A 19884-nucleotide genomic window follows, 5' to 3' on the forward strand; every position below is an offset into this window, starting at 1 on the left:
TACCATCACGTATGCTCTCTCTGGCGCTCTAGGTCACCATGCTTCCGCCGGACTGACAGGTTTCCCGCGCCTCAGCAGAGGTGACCGGTCCGCTCCTGATCCCCGGGATCGTCATTTTGGATCAGCGTCCTGCGGCTGGGAGGGGAGGGGGTACTGTCACGTGTGTTCCCTCTCCGGCCTCTAGGTCACCAGGCTGCTCGTTATGGCGCACACCTGTCACCAGCGTTCGCTACGCGCACCTGCACGTCATCAGACTCACCTGGACTCCATCATCTCCTTGATTACCTGCACTATATATGTCACTCCCTTTGGTTCCTTCCACCGGCGTCATTGTTTCTGTTTCAGTTTCCTGTCTGTGCGTTGTTYGTGTTTCTTGTTTTGTTCCATTATTTATTAAATTATGCACTCCCTGAACTTCCCGACTCCCAGCTTACAGTCTGTTACTTGAACTCTGTGAAGCATTTATTTGGGCTGCAATCTGAGGTGCAGTTAACTCCTCTGCACCAGAGGTAACTCTGGGTCTTTCTTTCCTGTGGAGGTCCTCATGAGAGCCAGTTCCATCATAGCGCTTGATGGTTTTTGCGACTGCACTTCATGAAATGTAAAAGTTCTTGAAATTTTTCGGATTGACTGACCTTCATGTCTTAAAGTAATGATGGACTGTCATTTCTCTTTGCTTATTTGAGCTGTTCTCGCCATAAAATGGCCTTGGTCTTACCAAATATGGCTATCTTCTGTATACCACCCCTACCTTGTCACAACACAACTGATGGGCTCAACCACATTAAGAAGGAAAGAAATTCCACAAATTATATTTTAACAAGGCACACCTGTTAATTGAAATGCATTCCAGCTGACTACCTCATGAAGCTGGTTGAGAGAATGCCTAGAGTGTGCATGTCACGACTTMCACCKAAGGTGGCTCCTCTCCCTGTTCGGGCGGTGCTCGGCGGTCGTCGTCGCCGGCCTACTAGCTGCCACCGATYCATTTTTCCTTTTCATTTGTGTCTGTCTGTATTGTTTACACCTGTGTCCTATTAGTTGATTTCGGTGGGTTTATTTACCTCCGCTGCCTGCTAGTCTTTGTGTGGGATTGTTTGCTGTGGTTACTTGGTTAGGGGTGCGTGTCTGCACCACAGRGTTTTCTTTCACATGGCAGTTGTACCGTTTTGGTATTGAGTTTAGGAGTAGAGGTTTCTCCTCCGTGTGTAGCGTTTATTTCCCTGTGTGTGGCAACCTCGTTTGGGCATACCCCCCCACCATGTTGTTGTTGAGTTGAGACTTCTGAATAAACGATTGTGCCACTGGGACTTCCTTGCTCTCCTGCTCCTGATTCCTGCACCTCCCTCCTTCAAGGAGGCACGTAASAGTGCAAAGCTGTCATCAAGGCAAAGGSTGGCTACTTTGAAGAATCTCAAACATAAAAAATATTTTGATTTGTGAAACACTTTTTTGGTTACTACATGATTTCATATGTGTTATTTCATAATTTTGATGTCTTCACTATTATTCTACAATGTAGAAAATAGTAAAAATAAAGAAAAACCCCTTGAATGAGTAGGTGTTTCCAAACTTTTAACTGGTACTGTATATATATTTTTTAAATGCCTCTTGGGCCCAGCCCCTAACTCACACAATTGACCAGTAACATTGATTTATTATGCATTTTATTTTTTTATTTTGTATTAATCAGTTATCCAATCAAGGCAGGGCCCCCCAGTTACCCACGTGGGCCCCCTACCTCCTCTCCTCCCCCATCTGATGATTAGCAGAGCGGCAGCAGCAGACTGTCTACACTCATTGACAGCAGGATCCTGAGTCCTCCTGTGGTAGGCGGTTGAAGTTAAAAATAATTTATACGTACAAATATGTATTATTATTTCATTATTTAAGTCTATGGTGCAGTCAAGGTCCAGGAGACAGATTGCAAAGTATCATTGAATGTAAGTCTACACCTCTGTCCACATAAGGGGCTTAAGTTGAAATTTAAATTCAGAAATTACACAGCTCTATTGAGGAAAAATAGCTTATGGTTTAATGGCTCACACAAACACACTCATGCGCGTGCGCACACGCACGCACGCACGCACGCACGCACGCACGCACGCACGCACGCGCGCACACACACACACACACACACACACCCAGAAGGGCTATAGGGTTTATGTAGTAATGTCCCACAGAGTGGGGGGGTTGGGTGTGTTTGTATAGTGATGACAGGCCTATGAACAGATGGACAGGAGGCTATTCCCCAGGCTACCAGCCTTCTGCTGAACACCACAAGCCTGCCAAATCTACCCCTCCTTCCCTCCTCATTATTTTCTTCTATACCTCCTCTCTTCTTTCTCTCCCCTCCGTCTCTCTCCACCCCTTCTCCTGCTGTGTCACTACTCCCCCTCCTCCACCACTGAGTCCCCGTCCATCTTTCCCTATATCCCCTCTGTCTCTCTCCTCCCTACATCCTCCTGTACATCTCTCCCTCAATCCCTCTCTTCCTCGTCTTCCCTCCTGCAGAACTGGGTCCCTGTCCAAGCCCAGTTCTAATCCTCTGCTTTCCCATGTAAAAAGGAGTCGTTATCCCATCCATCCCTCTTCTCCATCCCTCTCTCTCTCTCTCTCTCCATCCCTCTCTCCTGTGTTGGGTCTAGGCCCAGTCCACAGCTCCTAGGCTTACAGCCAGGCTTACAGCCAAATGCAGCTACATTAGATTCACACCATCTCCGTCTGGGAAGCGAACAAATTAAGTGATTATGAGAGAGAAGCTGTAGTCTAAATCACATGCTAACTGGTCCTCAACACAGCCAAATCACACTAACTCTCAGGCTAAAAAAGAACAGCTCCTTCTTTCCTGCTATAGAAGGGTGTAAGCAGGGTGTTTGTCACGTCTTGTGTTGAGAGTGAAGGGGACAAAGGGAGAGACTGTGTGTGAGCAGGTGTGTGAGTGTGTGTGCAAGATGTGTGTGCTTAAAATAGACAGTATTACAGTTTTTTTCAATTGCTAACAAGCATCGGTCAATACTGAAGCCACTTTTTCAAAACTCTTCATTACCAACGTGCATCTCGGCCAAACAGTTCATCTCACCTCCAAAACTCACTCAAAACCACCAAAACACTTCATACATGTCTCAAAATAAGCTTGTTCGACCAGAACACTGGCAACAGTTCTCACTCAGAAAGCATAACTTGTCACTCATAACACACTGACCTACAAAACACTGACAACAGGGAGCATTACATGAATTATGAACTTTTCTCTTTGAAGTTTGAATGATTTTTCACATAAATCAGTATTTCATTATAGAATAAGAATAACACCTTTTCACTTTATTGACTGTACTAAAGTATATGTAACAAGAATAAATCAGAAATGCAGCAATTTGCTTCAATAGCCTTTATTTATTTCTATATCTTTGCATATAGTAATTTACTTGTGAAAAATAAAAAGTTGAAACGAAAAACAAATTCCTGAAATTCCAGGGAGGCAATAATAATTACAAAAAAATCCATCAACAACATGTATAGTATAATCACTCATATACTGTACAGTACTGTAAGGGTTCTAGTTCTCCCTCTCTCCTGCATTTGGCCACAAGTTCTCATCAACATCACATCGTATGTCTTCTCTGGCGATGCATCTTGGAAAGTATCCTCTGGAATGTCTAATCCAACCCTGCCACTCTTCTCTCCCCAACAACCTGTCTTCCTTGATCCATGTTTCCAAACTAAATTATTCCGAAGCCGTCCTCTTTTGTCTGTTTGGTAACGAGACTAAAAACAGGACACTTGGGTAGGCTTTCAGCTGAAATTGCAATCAGCTGTGTTTAGAATGATTATATATTCTGCTGAGATTTTCTATATATTTCAATCTGGTTACTGCAGACATGCACGCCATTTGCCATCATTCTGTTTTGAATGTGTTTTTAACAGTTTTGCAAACAGTGTTTTAGCATTTGAAAACATGTGCTGCAAATATATAGTTTTGCAGGTGGCGGAGTACGAATGAGAAAAGAGTTCATGGATTTCGGAGAATGTGGTCATTGAATGCATTTTGTGTGAAAGCAATGAAAAACGATTCACAGTTTGGTCCACATACACTTCTGTTTCACTGACTGTAGCCACAAGGCTACTTTGACCAATGCATGTTAGCAATTATACTGTAAGGAAGATGGTCATGAAGAGGAACTCAGTCACACATGCACACACAGTCTTGTTTAAATAACCTTGTGGGGACACACAATTTATAACCATTCAAAATCCTATTTTCCCTAACCCTAAACCTTACCCTAACCCTAATTTTAACCTTAACCCCAAAACCGAACCTTAACCCTAAACCCCCTAGAAATAGCATTTGACCTTGTAGGGACTAACAAAATGTCCACAGTTGGTAAAATGTTTGTTTGTTTCCTATTCTTATGGACACACACACACACACACACACACACACACACACACACACACACACACACACACACACACACACACACACACACACACTCACACACACACACACACACACACACACACACACACACACACACACACACACACACACACACACACACACACACACACACACACACACACTCACACACTCACACACACACACACACACACACACACACACTCACACTCACACTCACACTCACACTCACACTCACACTCACACACTCACACTCACACACTCACACTCACACTCACACTCACACTCACCTCGTATGATGGCTAGCTTGGCGGTGGTGGCCACATCTCCCTCACTGTTGCGGGCCACACACTCATAGACGTTTTCATCTCGGGGGGCCCTGAGAGGCTGGATCCTCAGCACGGCCCCCGCTCCATCATCAAACTCTATCGTCTAGGAGAGAGGAGGAGAAAGGGAACAGTCAGGAAACAGCCAGCGGAGAAACAGGCAGGAACAGTTTGGAATGAGGAGGAAAACAAGAGGAGACAGAAACCAAGACAAAGAACCAGGAAGAGACAGAAACCAGGTGAGTAACCAGGAAGGAGACCAATTGGGAACGAAAGGAAAAGGCCAGTATTCAGGGGAATAAAAACAAGGAGAGAAGAGCTGGTACAACAATTGATAAAACAAAACCCCTATAAAATTGCTAATAGACAAATATGATCTTTACAGAGTGGAGAATGGAGTGAGCTCACCTCTATGCGTTGGGAGTTGACCTTCTTGCCTTTCTTGTTCCAGTTGACCATGGGCTTGGGGTCACCTGACGCCTGGCACACGAATGAGGCCACGCCTCCCGACACCCCAATCTGGTCTCCGGGAATCTTGGTAAACTTGGGCGCCGCTGGGGTAGACAGATAATTCAAATCAATTAAATATTGTCCTCATAGGGAAATTCTGTAGCCAGGAGTCCAAGACATAATGCAGTTCAGAAAACAAACAACTAATGGATCCATAAACCATTAGATAGACAGACACATCCACATTATTAAACATTATTAGAATGATGGTACTTAAATGATTTTGCTTAATATTTTCCCCATGTAAATATACATTAAACATATTTTACATTTTAGCAGATGCTCTTATCCAGAGCAACTTACAGTAAGTGCATCCATTTTTATACTCGGTCCCCMGTGGGAATCGAACCCACAACCCTGGCATTGCAAGCACAACGCTCTACCAACTGATCTACCCAAAGATAGACAGCTCTCACTCAAGAGATGCCAACTAGCCAAAAGCCGTGGACAGGAAGAGAGAGACATGACATCACTGAGTCGTGATGGACATGGTRATTGGCYGCTAAGTACAGTCCACTTCCTGGCTATCATTTAGAGGACATAACCAAGGACTTCCTGTGTGTCATCTATAAAAGATGTGCTTCAGCTTCACAGGAGAAGGTTTTTTCACTACCCTGGGGCACGCTACTCCACTATGCAGCACAGATTGTGAGAACACATGGGTGGGTGCTACACGGGTGTATGAAAAGGTGTCGTGGAAATTCACAGCAGATAATTGGCTTTAATGTATTAATATCACACATACCCTTTTCAGCCTCTGCAGTAAATTACAATGAAACAATGAGACCATTTTGAGTACAAGGATTTAGGGATTGYATTAGTACATACATTTGGCTTTTCATTTATACCCTTCATATTTATAAAGCCCAGTTCTAACAGCTTTACGCAGTTTTAGAACAAAGTTTGCTTGATCTGAACGGTCTAGTTTTAGAACGTGTCATGTCGGCTGCTAGAGTTTCCAAAATGCAGTAATGCTTATTACTAACAGYGAATAAAAATCTATTTCAGGCACAAAAATTCCATTACATTTCCACTGTGCTAAAATCTTGTCAAGCTACTTCATACATTTTTCTCTCCTCTCTCTCGCACACGGCCTCATACTGTCCCTCCCTCCCTACGTCTCTCTGCCCATCTTAGAATGTCAGACTCTTCTTCGGCAAGCCCAGAGTTCTATCCCTCTGTGTCTGTTACCATGGCAGCCAGCTTAACTCCTCCTCAGTGGAGGAATCAGTTCTATCCATCAGGGCAAAGCCGGCCTGACCCTCACCATAACAACCTCCCTTCCTCCCTCTCTACCGCTCTCCCACCTCCGTCTCTCACTCACTCCATCACTGGTCCAGCTCCTTCTGCGTTGATTCAGTTCTACAATAGAGAGGCAGAGCAGCTGAAGAAGGAAAAAAACACACTGCAATAACTCCCCAAAATCACTGAGAGACAGAAAAGCTCTCTGGCTTTTATCCCTCCCCTGCTAACTTCACACTTCAGTGAGTAACAGTCACACAGCAGCCAGCCCACCTCTGAGCTGTGAGGTAAAGTGCCTGAGCAGAAACCGAGAGAAACCTCAACAATACTTTTCGGGGGGGGGAAAAACGGCGTATTATTGGAGCTTTTTTTTTTACCATACACGTCACACACTCTGTCAGTTGTGAAGTGTTGCACTTGGGAACAGGCAGTACTTTGGGGAGCTGTGTATGAGGGTTGATTTCACATTCAACATTGGTTTACATTTCTGCACTGTCACTTTCAAAGAGATTATTGTGCTATTCCCACTGCACACTAGAACCAATTCTAATTACATGGGWGCAACTACCGGCCTCCAGCTGCATTCTGTTCTGGTTAGAGCCTTCGGTTCTGATTCAAACAAGACACACATATTGGTTTTCCTTTCATGAAAAATCCCCCCGAATTTGGTGAGGATAGTCAAGAATGCAGTCCGTCCCTTTAAGGGCTGAGTAGCCTTGACTCCCTGGCTGCCAGTGGGATATAATGATAGACTTAAGACTTACATATATCTGGCCTATCATAATGAAACACTACAGGGCTATGATTATCTAATAGCAGTGCTGGGAAGGTGTAATGTGCAGATGTGCGTCAGTAGGTAGCAAGTGGGTGTCATGATACTATAATCACCCCCGCTATGACTGGAGGCTGGAAATTACATTTGTCTGGACAAGTCTGACCAGATCACTCAGGTTCACTGTAAATCCATACCAATTACAGAAGTGGCCTATAACTAGGGTCCAGAGTTTTTCCTGGTCAGGTTACATGGTCAAGAAAAACGCAAGGTCCTAGCCACCAACCAAAACAAATATTAACATCAGTGTAAGAAATATGGTGGTTCAGACTGCTCTTTTTGGGATGCTATTTTCACAGAGCAACACTTCGCAATAATACCTCTAGGTAACACACTGTCCTTTAAATTTARAACTGTAAGACATATTAAGACATGCTTTCATACAGTAGCCTCAATGTGATGACTAACTATAGGCTGACATCCCCTCACTGCTCATCAGTGTCAAAAACCATTCATGCTCTTCAGTGCCACATACTCCCGTAGCGTTTTCCGTGCTGCAGTGTTAAAATGAGATGTGTTCTCTGTTCACCTGTCTTGCTGTCGATCCTTAAGACAAGACATCTGTTGACATGCTTTAATGAAGGTGACGATCGGATAAGCGCTGACGTGTGTGTGCTGCTTATTAGTGTAACAAAACCACCTGACAGATCTTGTTAAACACCCATCACCGCAGAAACAGACAGGCAGACACACCCTCACCGGTCCACCTCCAGCCCAACACCACGTCACCACTCACTGCAGCTAGCGTTGACCAACACAACACACTGTTACAGACGCTTGTCAGCATAGAGAGAGGGATAGAGAGAGAGTGAGATAGAGAGATAGGATGCACCGACGGCCATGCAGAAAAACGGACAAACGAACACATAAACAAATCGACCAATTGGAGGACATACTATACAGACACATGAACTAACACACCCACACAAACATACATCTGTAGCGTGTTACTTACCTAAGGCGTCAGAGAGGTTAGGCAGGGAAGTGAGCACCAGCAGCAGTGGCAGCAAAAAAGGGGGGTAGAGGCAGAGGCCGTACCCAGGGCGAGGCACCCTGGACTGGGCTACGGTTCCACCYGGACTGGGGGGAACCATGGTACCTCCGGCGACTGGGGATGGAGGTGGGGGATGGGGGGAACTTCACTCAACAGGGCTTGGCACTCTGTGGAAAAACAAACAAAGCAATACAAACAAATGTGTTCAAATAAATACGAGGGAGAGAATATCCTTTTGAAGAACAATAAACAGAGTCGATGATCATACCGGATTTGGTCAGTTGAATAAAAAACACTTTTGACTTTGGATTGACAGGTCAAGCAAGCCTCTGCATGTGTATACAGTAAATACCCATAAATAAAAGGAAGGTGTTGAGCCCGGTACAGGCATTGTATTCAGTCTCTCCACCCACTGTTCTTCTAGCCTTTCTACTGGCACAGTCTTTCCCCACTGGCCACAAATAAACATATAAACCACACATAAAACCCTAATATGGAAACACTCCAGCAAAGACGATATTGAAGCAGAAGGGGTGTTTATGCCTTCCCGGCACCGTGCAATATTCAATAAGAGCGTAATATCTATAATGTTAGATGGCAAAGGCCCCCTATAATAGATGTCCTGTGGGTAATCCTAGTCCAACCAGGGGGATCAGGCCTGACTCTTCTTTGCCTGGGGAGGATTTTTTTTATCCCTGACAGGAGAGGAGATATTCAGCCGAGCTCTGCAGAAGCTCCCCATCCAGGAGTCAATAACTCCTCCAGTCGCATCGATCCCTCCCTCTTTCCTTCTCTACCTCTATTCCTACCCCCCCCCCCCAGTGTGGGAACGCAGGTGTGAAACCAAATGAGACAAGCTTCTTTGTTTCATCCTGTTCAGAACGGATGGAAGACACAGAGAGAGACACAGACACAAGTGCGCACAGACTTATATAGATACATACGGATTAGAGGAACACACACGCTTACGAGGATGCCGACAAGCACGTACACACACATCCTACACTTCCCACGGTTATCTACAGTTTCCCACATCCAGTGAAAGTGTTGAACGTGGTTCCCTAATACAGGGACTTTCTACCATTTCCGGTCGAGAGTTCCATATTAAAACGTATATGGAATTCTCTAGCTCTTATCTGACACGCTTAAAGGCATTGGAGCCTGGCTCTTTAACCCGTCTGAGCTCTAAATATAACCGGTCTATAAGCGTATCTGTCCATCTGACATATTATTCATGGAGCGCTACTTCCCTGCTTCCCCCTCTCTCTTATCTAGGCTTGGAGAGAAGTTCCTAATAGATAGGGAATCGAAGAGCTTTCAGGATCTATTTTTCAATTCAATAACCTAATAGCTACAACCTAATTAGAGACCGTCCAAGTGCCATTCCATCCACCACGATCAAGTCTCCTCTTAAAGAAACTACATTTATTGGCTAGCATCATCAGCATGATGCAATGGATGATAAGAAGCATGTGGGTCCTGTTGAACTGGGCTGACTCAGTAGGGTAACATTGTAAAAGGGTTGTAGAAAGTCAATGGAATAAATTCCTTCTTGGAAATCTCTCTTTCCCACTATGGTGACTTGATCCTGATCTGATTCAATCTTGAGTGGTCTGTCACTCTAATCAAGCCCCTGTTCTGGTCTACCCTTCTCTCATCTCAATCCCTCATCTCACACCTGTCTACTTCTATATCCCCCTTACCCGTCCAACCCATCACCTGTCTCATCCCCCGTCTCTACCCGTCACCCCATCTTGTTCTCCCCGGCTCCACCTTCCCTGTCCCCTGTCTCTTCCTCCCCATCTCCTTCTATTGTATTTAACTGGATATCTATGTCAACCTTTAATCCCACATTTCCCCACAAGGCTCCCCTGTCTCACCCCTCCCACCCTGTCTCACCCCCCTCCACCTCCCTGTCTCCCCTTCCCCCGCCTCGCCCTCCCTCTTGTATTTAACCTGCTATCAAAACCTTTGATCCTTCTCTTTCCCCACATTACCTGTTTCCCAGCAGCACCAGCTGCCCGGGCTGTGGTCCATTAACACAGTTAAACAAACGGGTTTACTGTGAGTCTGGGAATGGAGAAAACAGTCCCATCTACATACTGTACTGCAGGCCTTGCCAGGAGCGGTCGTAACAGTTGTTAAAGCCGTAAAACTAATCTCATCTCTACTACCCCTGCATTGACCCTGTTGGCTGGGAAGCCATGTCAGATTTGCCTCTGGGTTCTTATGTTCACCCTTGGCACACGTCCCTTACTGTACTGTACCTACAGAGAGCATATACTATAGCATACATTACATCTAGAGGGTGTTTGGAGCAGGGCCATATACAGTTTCATTCGGAAAGTATTCAGACCCCTTCCCTTTTTCCGCATTTTGTAACATTACAGTCTTATTCTAAAATGGATTAAATACATTTTAAAAACTAAAAATGTTCACCCAATACTCCATAATGACAAAGCGAAAACAGGTTTTTAGAACATTTACAAATGTATTCAAAATAAGAAACATAAATACCTACTTTACATAAGTATTCAGACCCTTTGCTATRAGACTCGAAATTCAGCTCAAATGCATCCTGTTTCCATTGATCGTCCTTGAGATGTACAGTGGGGAGAACAAGTATTTGATACACTGCCGATTTTGCAGGTTTTACTACTTACAAAGCATGTAGAGGTCTGTAATTTTTATCATAGGTACACTTCAACTGTGAGAGACGGAATCTAAAACAAAAATCCAGAAAATCACATTGTATGATTTTTAAGTAATTAATTTGCATTTTATTGCATGACATAAGTATTTGATACATCAGAAAAGCAGAACTTCATATTTGGTACAGAAACCTTGGTTTGCAATTACAGAGATCATACGTTTCCTGTAGTTCTTGACCAGGTTTGCACACACTGCAGCAGGGTTTTTTGGCCCACTCCTCCATACAGACCTTCTCCAGATCCTTTAGGTTTCGGGGCTGTCGCTGGGCAATATGGACTTTCAGCTCCCTCCAAAGATTTTCTATTGGGTTCAGGTCTGGAGACTAGCTAGGCCACTCCAGGACCTTGAGATGCTTCTTACGGAGCCACTCCTTAGTTGCCCTGGCTGTGTGTTTCGGGTCGTTGTCATGCTGGAAGACCCAGTCACGACCCATCTTCAATCCTCTTACTGAGGGAAGGAGGTTGTTGGCCAAGATCTCGCGATACATGGCCCCATCCATCCTCCCCTCAATACGGTGCAGTCGTCCTGTCCCCTTTGCAGAAAAGCATCCCCAGAGAATGATGTTTCTACCTCCATGCTTCACGGGTGGGATGGTGTTCTTGGGGTTGTACTCATCCTTCTTCTTCCTCCAAACAGGGCGAGTGGAGTTTAGACCAAAAAGCTCTATTTTTGTCTCATCAGACCACATGAYCTTCTCCCATTCCTCCTCTGGATCATCCAGATGGTCATTGGCAAACTTCAGACGGGCCTGGACATGCGCTGGCTTGAGCAGGGGGACCTTGCATGCGCTGCAGGATTTTAATCCATGACGGCGTAGTGTGTTACTAATGGTTTTCTTTGAGACTGTGGTCCCAGCTCTCTTCAGGTCATTGACCAGGTCCTGCCGTGTAGTTCTGGGCTGATCCCTCACCTTCCTCATGATCATTGATGCCCCACGAGGTGAGATCTTGCATGGAGCCCCAGACCGAGGGTGATTGACTGTCATCTTCAACTTCTTCCATTTTCTAATAATTGCGCCAACAGTTGTTGCCTTCTCACCAAGCTGCTTGCCTATTGTCCTGTAGCCCATCCCAGCCTTGTGCAGGTCTACAATTTTACCCCTGATGTCCTTACACAGCTCTCTGGTCTTGGCCATTGTGGAGAGGTTGGAGTCTGTTTGATTGAGTGTGTGGACAGGTGTCTTTTATACAGGTAACGAGTTCAAACAGGTGCAGTTAATACAGGTAATGAGTGGAGAACAGGAGGGCTTCTTAAAGAAAAACTAACAGGTCTGTGAGAGCCGGAATTCTTACTGGTTGGTAGGTGATCAAATACTTATGTCATGCAATAAAATGCAAATTAATTACTTAAAAATCATACAATGTGATTTTCTGGATTTTTGTTTTAGATTCCGTCTCTCACAGTTGAAGTGTACCTATGATAAAAATTACAGACCTCTACATGCTTTGTAAGTAGGAAAACCTGCAAAATCAGCAGTGTATCAAATACTTGTTCTCCCCACTGTATCTACACCTTGATTGGAGTCCACCTGTGGTAAATTCAATTGATTGGACATTATTTGGAAAGGCACACACCTGTCTATATAAGGTCCCACAGTTGAAAGAGCATGTCAAAAACCAAGCCATGAGGTTGAACGAAATGTCCGTAGATCTGGGGAAAGGTACCAAATAATTTCTGCCGCTATGAAGATCCCCAAGAACACAGTGGCTTCTATAATTCTTAAATGGAAGAAGCTTGGAACCCCCAATACTCTTCCTAGAGCTTGCAGCCCGGCCAAACTGAGCAATCGGGAGAGAACGGTCTTGAGGCCAGGTCAGGGAGGTGACCAAGCACCAGATGGTCACTGTGACAGAGCTCTAGAGTTCCTCTGTGGAGATGGGAGAACCTCCCAGAAGGACAACCATCACTGCAGCACTCCACCAATCAGGCGTTTATGGTAGAGTGGCCAGATGGAAGCCACTCCTGAGTAAAAGGCACATGACAGCCCGCTTAGAGTTTGCCAAAAGGCACCTAAAGATTCTCAGACCATGAGAAACAAGATTCACTGGTCTGATGAAACCAAGATTGAACTCTTCGGCGTGAATGCCAAAAGTCACGTCTGGAAGAAACCTAGCACCATCCCTACGGTGAAGCATAGTGGATGGCAGAATCATGCTGTGGGGATGGTTTTCAGCGTTAGGGACTGGGAGACTAGTGAGGATCAAGGCAAAGATAAACGGAGCAAAGTACAGACAGATCCTTGAGGAATACCTGCTCCAGAGCGCTCACCTTCCAACAGGACAATGACCCTAAGCACACAGCCAAGACAACGCAGGAGTGGCTTCGGGACAAGTCTCTGAATATCCTTGAGTGGCCCAGCCAGAGCCTGGACTTAAATCTGATCGAACATATCTGGAGACACATGACGCTTGTAGCGTCATACCCAAGAAGACTTGAGGCTACCAAAGGTGCTTCAACAAAGTACTGAGTAAAGGGTCTGAATACTTATGTAAATGTAATATTTCAGTTTTTTTTTTTAATAAATTAGCCAAAAATTCTAAAAACCTGTTTTTGCTTTGTCATTAAGGGGTATTGTGTGTAGATTGATGAGGGAAAAACTATGTAATCAATTTTAGAATAAGGCTGTAATGTTACAAAATGAGAAAAAAGCCTCTGGATCTGAATACTTTCTGAATGCACTATATCACAACAACCGTGTGTGTGTGTTTGTGTGTGTGTGTGTGTGCACGTGTGTGTTTTGTTTGGGAATTGCCAGGAACCTCAAGATACAATTTTATCACGATACTTAGGTGCCTATACGATATGTATTGCGATTCTCATGATTCTATACTGAGCAAAAATAGAAATGCAACATGTAAAGTGTCCCATGTTTCATGAGCTGAAATCAAATATCCCAGAAATGTTCCATAAGCACAAAAAGCTTATTTCTCTCAAATCTTTTGCACAAATTTGTTTACATCCCTGTTAGTGAGCCTTTGTCCGTTGCTAAGATAATCCATCCACCTGACAGATGTGGCGTATCAAGAAGCTGATTAAACAGCATGATCATTACACAGGTGCACCTTGTGCGGAGGACAATAAACGGCCACTCTAAAATGTGCAGTTTTGTCACACAACACAATGCCACAGATGTCTCAAGTTTTGAGGGAGCGTGCAATTGGCATCCCCGCAAGAGAAATTGGCATGTCCACAAGAGCCAGAGAATTTAATGTTCATTTCACTACCATAAGCCACCTTCAACGTCGTTTTTGGCAGTATGTCCAACCGGCCTCACAACCGCAGCACCTCCACATCCGGCTTCTTCACCTGCAGGATCGTCTGAGACCAGTCACCAGTCACCCAGAAACTGAGGAGTATTTCTGGCTGTAATAAAGGCCTTTTGTGAGGGAAAACAAATTTTGATTGGCTGGGCCTGGACAGTGGGTGGGCCCCTGCCCAGTCATGTGAAATCCATAGATTAGGGCCTAATTAATTTATTTCAATTGACTTATTTCCTTATATGAACTGTAATTCAGTAAAATCGATTAAATTATTGCATGCTGTGTTCATATTTTTGTTCAGTATATACAGTCTGTCTACTGCAGACGGACAAGACAAAGCCATGAGAAAACAAGTTTTGATCAGTCACGGAAATAAAACTTCTGAAAAGAAATGGGCTCCCAATTTAAAAATAAACAGGAGAACAAGCTATGAAAGAGTTATATTGCATTAATTATTGCATGAATTATATTGCGGAATTGTCAATACGATATGATATAACGTCAAAAATAATATCCCGATATGTAATTGTATTGATTTTTTCCCCCCATCATTAGTGTTTGTGCACATGCGTATCTGCATGTGTACAGTCGTGGCCAAAAGTTTTGAGAATGACACAAATATTAATTTTCACAAAGTTTGCTGCTTCAGTGTCTTTAGATATTTTTGTCAGATGTTACTATGGAATACTGAAGTATAATTACAAGCATTTCATAAGTGTCAAAGGCTTTTATTGACAATTACATGATGCAAGAAGTTGATGCAAAGAGTCAATATTTGCAGTGTTGACCCCTTTTCAAGACCTCTGCAATCTGCCCGTGCATGCTGTCAATTAAAACGTCTTACACTACAGGGTGCTGTTTCAACTTGGACATTTATCGTTCCCAAATTAAACTGCCTCGTACTCAATTCTTGCTCGTACAATATGCATATTATTATTACTATTGGATAGAAAACAATCTCTAGTTTCTAAAACCGTTTGAATATGTCTGTGGGTGAACCAGAACTCTTTCTGCAGCGAAATCCATGACAGGAACTGCGAAGGTCTGAAAACAAGGCTCTGTTCTCAGATCAGTTTAAAGCTCTGTATGTATCCTATGGGTCGACATGAACTGCACCCGCCTTCCCCTGGATGTCAGTAACCAATGAGAAGTGAATGGAGTGTCTACGTAGTTCTCAGAGCTTATAAAAGGCCAAGGAACGAAGTGCGCTCTCTTTTCGTCGTTCGTCATTGCGCAAAGCAAGACCTCAAGATGGCATTTTGAAACGCTCAGTTATCGGCCTTAGCTATATCCGTCTGTAATTTTAATTCGATATAGGTGTTAGAAACATCATAACGAAGTTATTTTAAACCGAGTTATATCAGTTTATGCGAGTATATTGCTATTTTCGGAATTTCCTTAGTATTGCGTTTTGGGGATTTGGGAATGTTGTGGCCACATAGCTATTGTTAGCTGCTAATTCCGAAGTTGAAGCGACGTTTACAACCAAGCAACGATTCTTTTGGACAAAGGACACCTTGCCCAAGATTCTGATGGAAGCTCGTCCAAAAGTAAGAACTATTTTGATGTTATTCCGTATTTATGTGGAAAATGTAAACGCATTTGTCCGCCGTTATTGCGGCACTAGTCTGGCTGTAACGCACACTGTATGTCTAGTAACGTTAATTTTAAAAATCTAACTCAGCGGTTGCATTAATAACTAATGCATCTTTCATTTGCTGTCCAACCTGTATTTTTTAGTCAATCTAATCGATAAATAATCGTAAACTTAGGTGCCTTTCCAAGATGGCGCCGGCCAGAATGCATGACCTGTTGCCACTGATCACATTGTATAAACAACGATTTGTGCTGCTAAATATGCACATTTCGAACAAAACCTATATGCATTGGTGTTATATGATGTTACAGAGCTGTCATCTGACGAAGTATATCAAGGTTAGTCCAAAATTATATATCTTTTGCTGTATTGTTACGATCGTAACCTGGGCTGCTGGTAAATTGCTTGTGTTTCTGGCTTTGTGCTAAGCTAATATAATGCTATATTGTGTTTCGCTGTAAAACACTTAAAAAATCTGACATATTGGCTGGATTCACAAGATGTTGGGCTTTCATTTGCTGTACGCTGTGTATTTTCAGAAATGTTTTAAGATGAGTAATTAGGTATTTGACGTTGGTCTCTGTAATTATTCTGGCAGCTTCGGCACTATTTCAGATTGCAGCTGCAATGTAGAACTGTGATTTATACCTGAAATATGCACATTTTTCTAAAAAAAAATATCTATACAATAAATATGTTATCAGACTGTCATCTTATGAAGTTGTTTCTTGGTTAGGGCTATTTATATCTTTATTTGGTCGAAATTAGTGATGGCTACTGATGGAGTAAAAAACTGGTGGAGTAAAAAAAGTGGTGTCTTTTGCTAACGTGGTTAGCTAATAGATTTACATATTGTGTCTTCCCTGTAAAACATTTAAAAAATCAGAAATGATGGCTGGATTCACAAGATGTGTATCTTTCATCTGGTGTCTTGGACTTGTGATTTAATGATATTTAGATGCTAGTATTTACTTGTGACGCTATGCTAGGCTATGCTAGTCAGCTTTTTTACTGTGGGGGTGCTCCCGGATCCGGGTTTGGGAGGAATTAGAGGTTAACTTCTGGGCCACATCCTGACTGATGGTAGCCCATTCTTGCATAATCAATGCTTGAGTTTGTCAGAATTGTGTGGTTTTTGTTTGTCCACCTGCCTCTTGAGGATTGACCACAAGTGTTAATTTTAACTAACCTCCAGACAAGCTTCAATGCCATACAACTCTCCTTCCGTGGACTCCAACTGCTCTTAAATGCAAGTAAAACTAAAATGCATGCTATTCAATCGATCACTGCCTGCACCTGCCCGCCCGTCCAGCATCACACTCTGGACGGCTCTGACTTAGAATACGTGGACAACTACAAATACCTAGGTGTCTGGTTAGACTGTAAACTCTCCTTCCAGACTCACATTAAGCATCTCCAATCCAAAATTAAATCTAGAATCGGCTTCCTATATCGCAAAAAAGCATCCTCACTCATGCTGCCAAACATACCCTCGTAAAACTGACCATCCTACCAATCCTCAACTTTGACGATGTCATCTATAAAAATGGCCTCCAACACTCTACTCAACAAATTGGATGCAGTCTATCACAGTGCCATCCGTTTTGTCACCAAAGCCCCATATACTACCCACCACTGCGATCTGTACGCTCTCGTTGGTTGGCCCTCGCTTCATAGTCGTCGCCAAACCCACTGGCTCGAGGTCATCTATAAGTCTTTGCTAGGTAAAGCTCCGCCTTATATCAGCTCATTGGTCACCATAACAACACCCACCCGTAGCACCGCGCTCCAGCAGGTATATCTCACTGGTCACCCCCAAAGCCAACTCCTCCTTGGTCGCCTCTCCTTCCAGTTCTCTGCTGCCAATGACTGGAACGAACTGCAAAAATCACTGAAGCTGGAGACTCATATCTCCCTCACTAGCTTTAAGCACCAGCTGTCAGAGCAGCTCACAGATCACTGCACCTGTACATAGCCCATCTGTAAACAGTCCATCTATCTACCTCATCCCCATACTGTATTTATTTATCTTGCTCCTTTGCACCCCAGTATCTCTACTTGCACATTAATCTTCTGCACATCTACCATTCCAGTGTTTAATTGCCATATTGCAATTACTTCGCCACCATGGCCTATTTATTGCCTTAACTCCCTTGTCTTACATCATTTGCACTCACTGTATATAGACTTTTTGTTTTATTTTTTTCTACTGTATTATTGACTGTATGTCTGTGTTGTTGTATGTGTCGAACTGCTTTGCTTTATCTTGGCCAGGTCGCAGTTGTAAATGAGAACTTGTTCTCAACTAGCCTACCTGGTTAAATAAAGGTGAAATAAATAACTAAAAAAGTTCTCAATGGGATTAAGGTCTGGGGATTTTCCTGGCCATGGACCCAAAATATCGATGTTTTGTTCCCCGAGCCACTTAGTTATCACTTTTGCCTTATGGCAAGGTGCTTCATCATGCTCGAAAGGCATTGTTTGTCACCAAACTGTTCCTGGATGGTTGGTCTCGGAGGATGTGTTGGTACCATTCTTTATTCTTGGGTGTGTTCTAAGGCAAAATTGTGAGTGAGCCCACTCCCTTGGCTGAGAATCAACCCCACACATGAATGGTTTCAGGATGTCCCTGATGTTTTTCCTGGAGAGAAGTGGCTTCTTTGCTGCCACCCTCCTTTTGAAGCTTCCAGTCTGTTATTCGAACTCAATCAGCATGACAGAGTGATCCCGAGCCTTGTCCTCGTCAACACTCACACCTGTGTTAACGAGAGAGTCACTGACATGATGTCAGCTGGTCCTTTTGTGGCAGGGCTGAAATGCAGTGGAAATGTTTTTGGGGGGATTCAGTTCATTTGCATGGCAAAGAGGGACTTTGCAATTAATTGCAATTCATCTGATCACTCTTCATAACATTCTCGAGTATATGCAAATTGCCATCATACAAACTGAGGCAGCAGACTTTATGAAAATTAATATTTGTGTCATTCTCAAAACTTTTGGCCACGACTGTATGTGTGTGTGTCCTTACCTCTGTGTGTTTTCTACAGCCCTGACTGAGGCTGAGGCATCATGGCCTGCTCTGTGGAATCCTCAGTGTGACCATCCAGTGGACCTGCAACAACACAGGAAGGAGGGAATGAGTCAACATGACCTGCGGGTATGTGTGACTTCACAACGACACACACACAGACAGTCAGACATGACACACAGAACATTCAAGCGCCACGCACGACACATGCACACACAGAAGACACCCACCACACGAACACATGCACACAACAGAGACACCCCCCCCCACACACAACACACACACCACACACACAACACAACACACACACACACACACACACACATCACACACACACACACCACACACACACACACACACACATCACACACACCACACCACACACACGCCTTTGTGCGAGCCCCGCCACCCCGCGGTTAGGGTTAACGTTATCTTCAGTTTGCCTCAGACATGGAGTATACCTGCGTGGGGAATCAAAGACCAAAATCAAAGGGAATTACTCTATTATGATTCTAAAGCATCAACACGTTAAGCTGAGGAAAACAACCCTTTCCCTTCCACTGTGGTGTGAATAACATGTTTTGTTTGTATCACCCCCCCTCCCTCTTACCCAGCATGCTTTTCACCACAGTGGGGCTGAGGCAGCCTCTACGGGCCCCTGTCTCCATGACAACAAAGCAGGCCAGTGAGATCTGAGATACCACAGGCAGGATCGGTTTTCCTTGGGTAGTTTACAGCCCCATCAGTCAGCTGGGAGATTAACCTGGCGGAGGACAGAGAGAGCCCGTTAGCTAGCTACAAAGCAGTTAATAGCTACAGGATAGTCTCTTTAGACCAATACAGTTGAACAGAGTTGCTGAGTTTAGTGACAGAATATGAGGATACACCAAAACCACCACACATACAGTAGTACGCATGCACACACACACTGTTGGAGGTGCTTCTCCTGTTCAGAGATTTCAT

At 43.9% G+C, this 19884-nt stretch overlaps 1 protein-coding gene across 3 annotated transcripts in view; it reads right to left on the bottom strand.

The window, feature by feature from the left end:
- Positions 1-19884, bottom strand: part of LOC111979559 (receptor-type tyrosine-protein phosphatase S-like) — a 98715-nt gene that overhangs the window by 66383 nt on the left and 12448 nt on the right. For all 3 annotated transcript variants that reach the window (XM_070448773.1, XM_070448772.1, XM_070448771.1), the window contains exons 2-5: positions 18922-19005; positions 8286-8491; positions 5155-5300; positions 4711-4852 (exon numbers count right to left, since the gene is read on the bottom strand). In XM_070448773.1, coding sequence (XP_070304874.1) covers positions 4711-4852; positions 5155-5300; positions 8286-8424 — 427 coding nt within the window. In that variant the 5' untranslated portion in view covers positions 8425-8491; positions 18922-19005. The remainder of the gene's footprint in view (positions 1-4710; positions 4853-5154; positions 5301-8285; positions 8492-18921; positions 19006-19884) is intronic.

This window comes from Salvelinus sp. IW2-2015, linkage group LG19 (genome assembly GCF_002910315.2).
Source record: "Salvelinus sp. IW2-2015 linkage group LG19, ASM291031v2, whole genome shotgun sequence".
Classification (NCBI taxonomy): Eukaryota; Metazoa; Chordata; class Actinopteri; order Salmoniformes; family Salmonidae; genus Salvelinus; species Salvelinus sp. IW2-2015.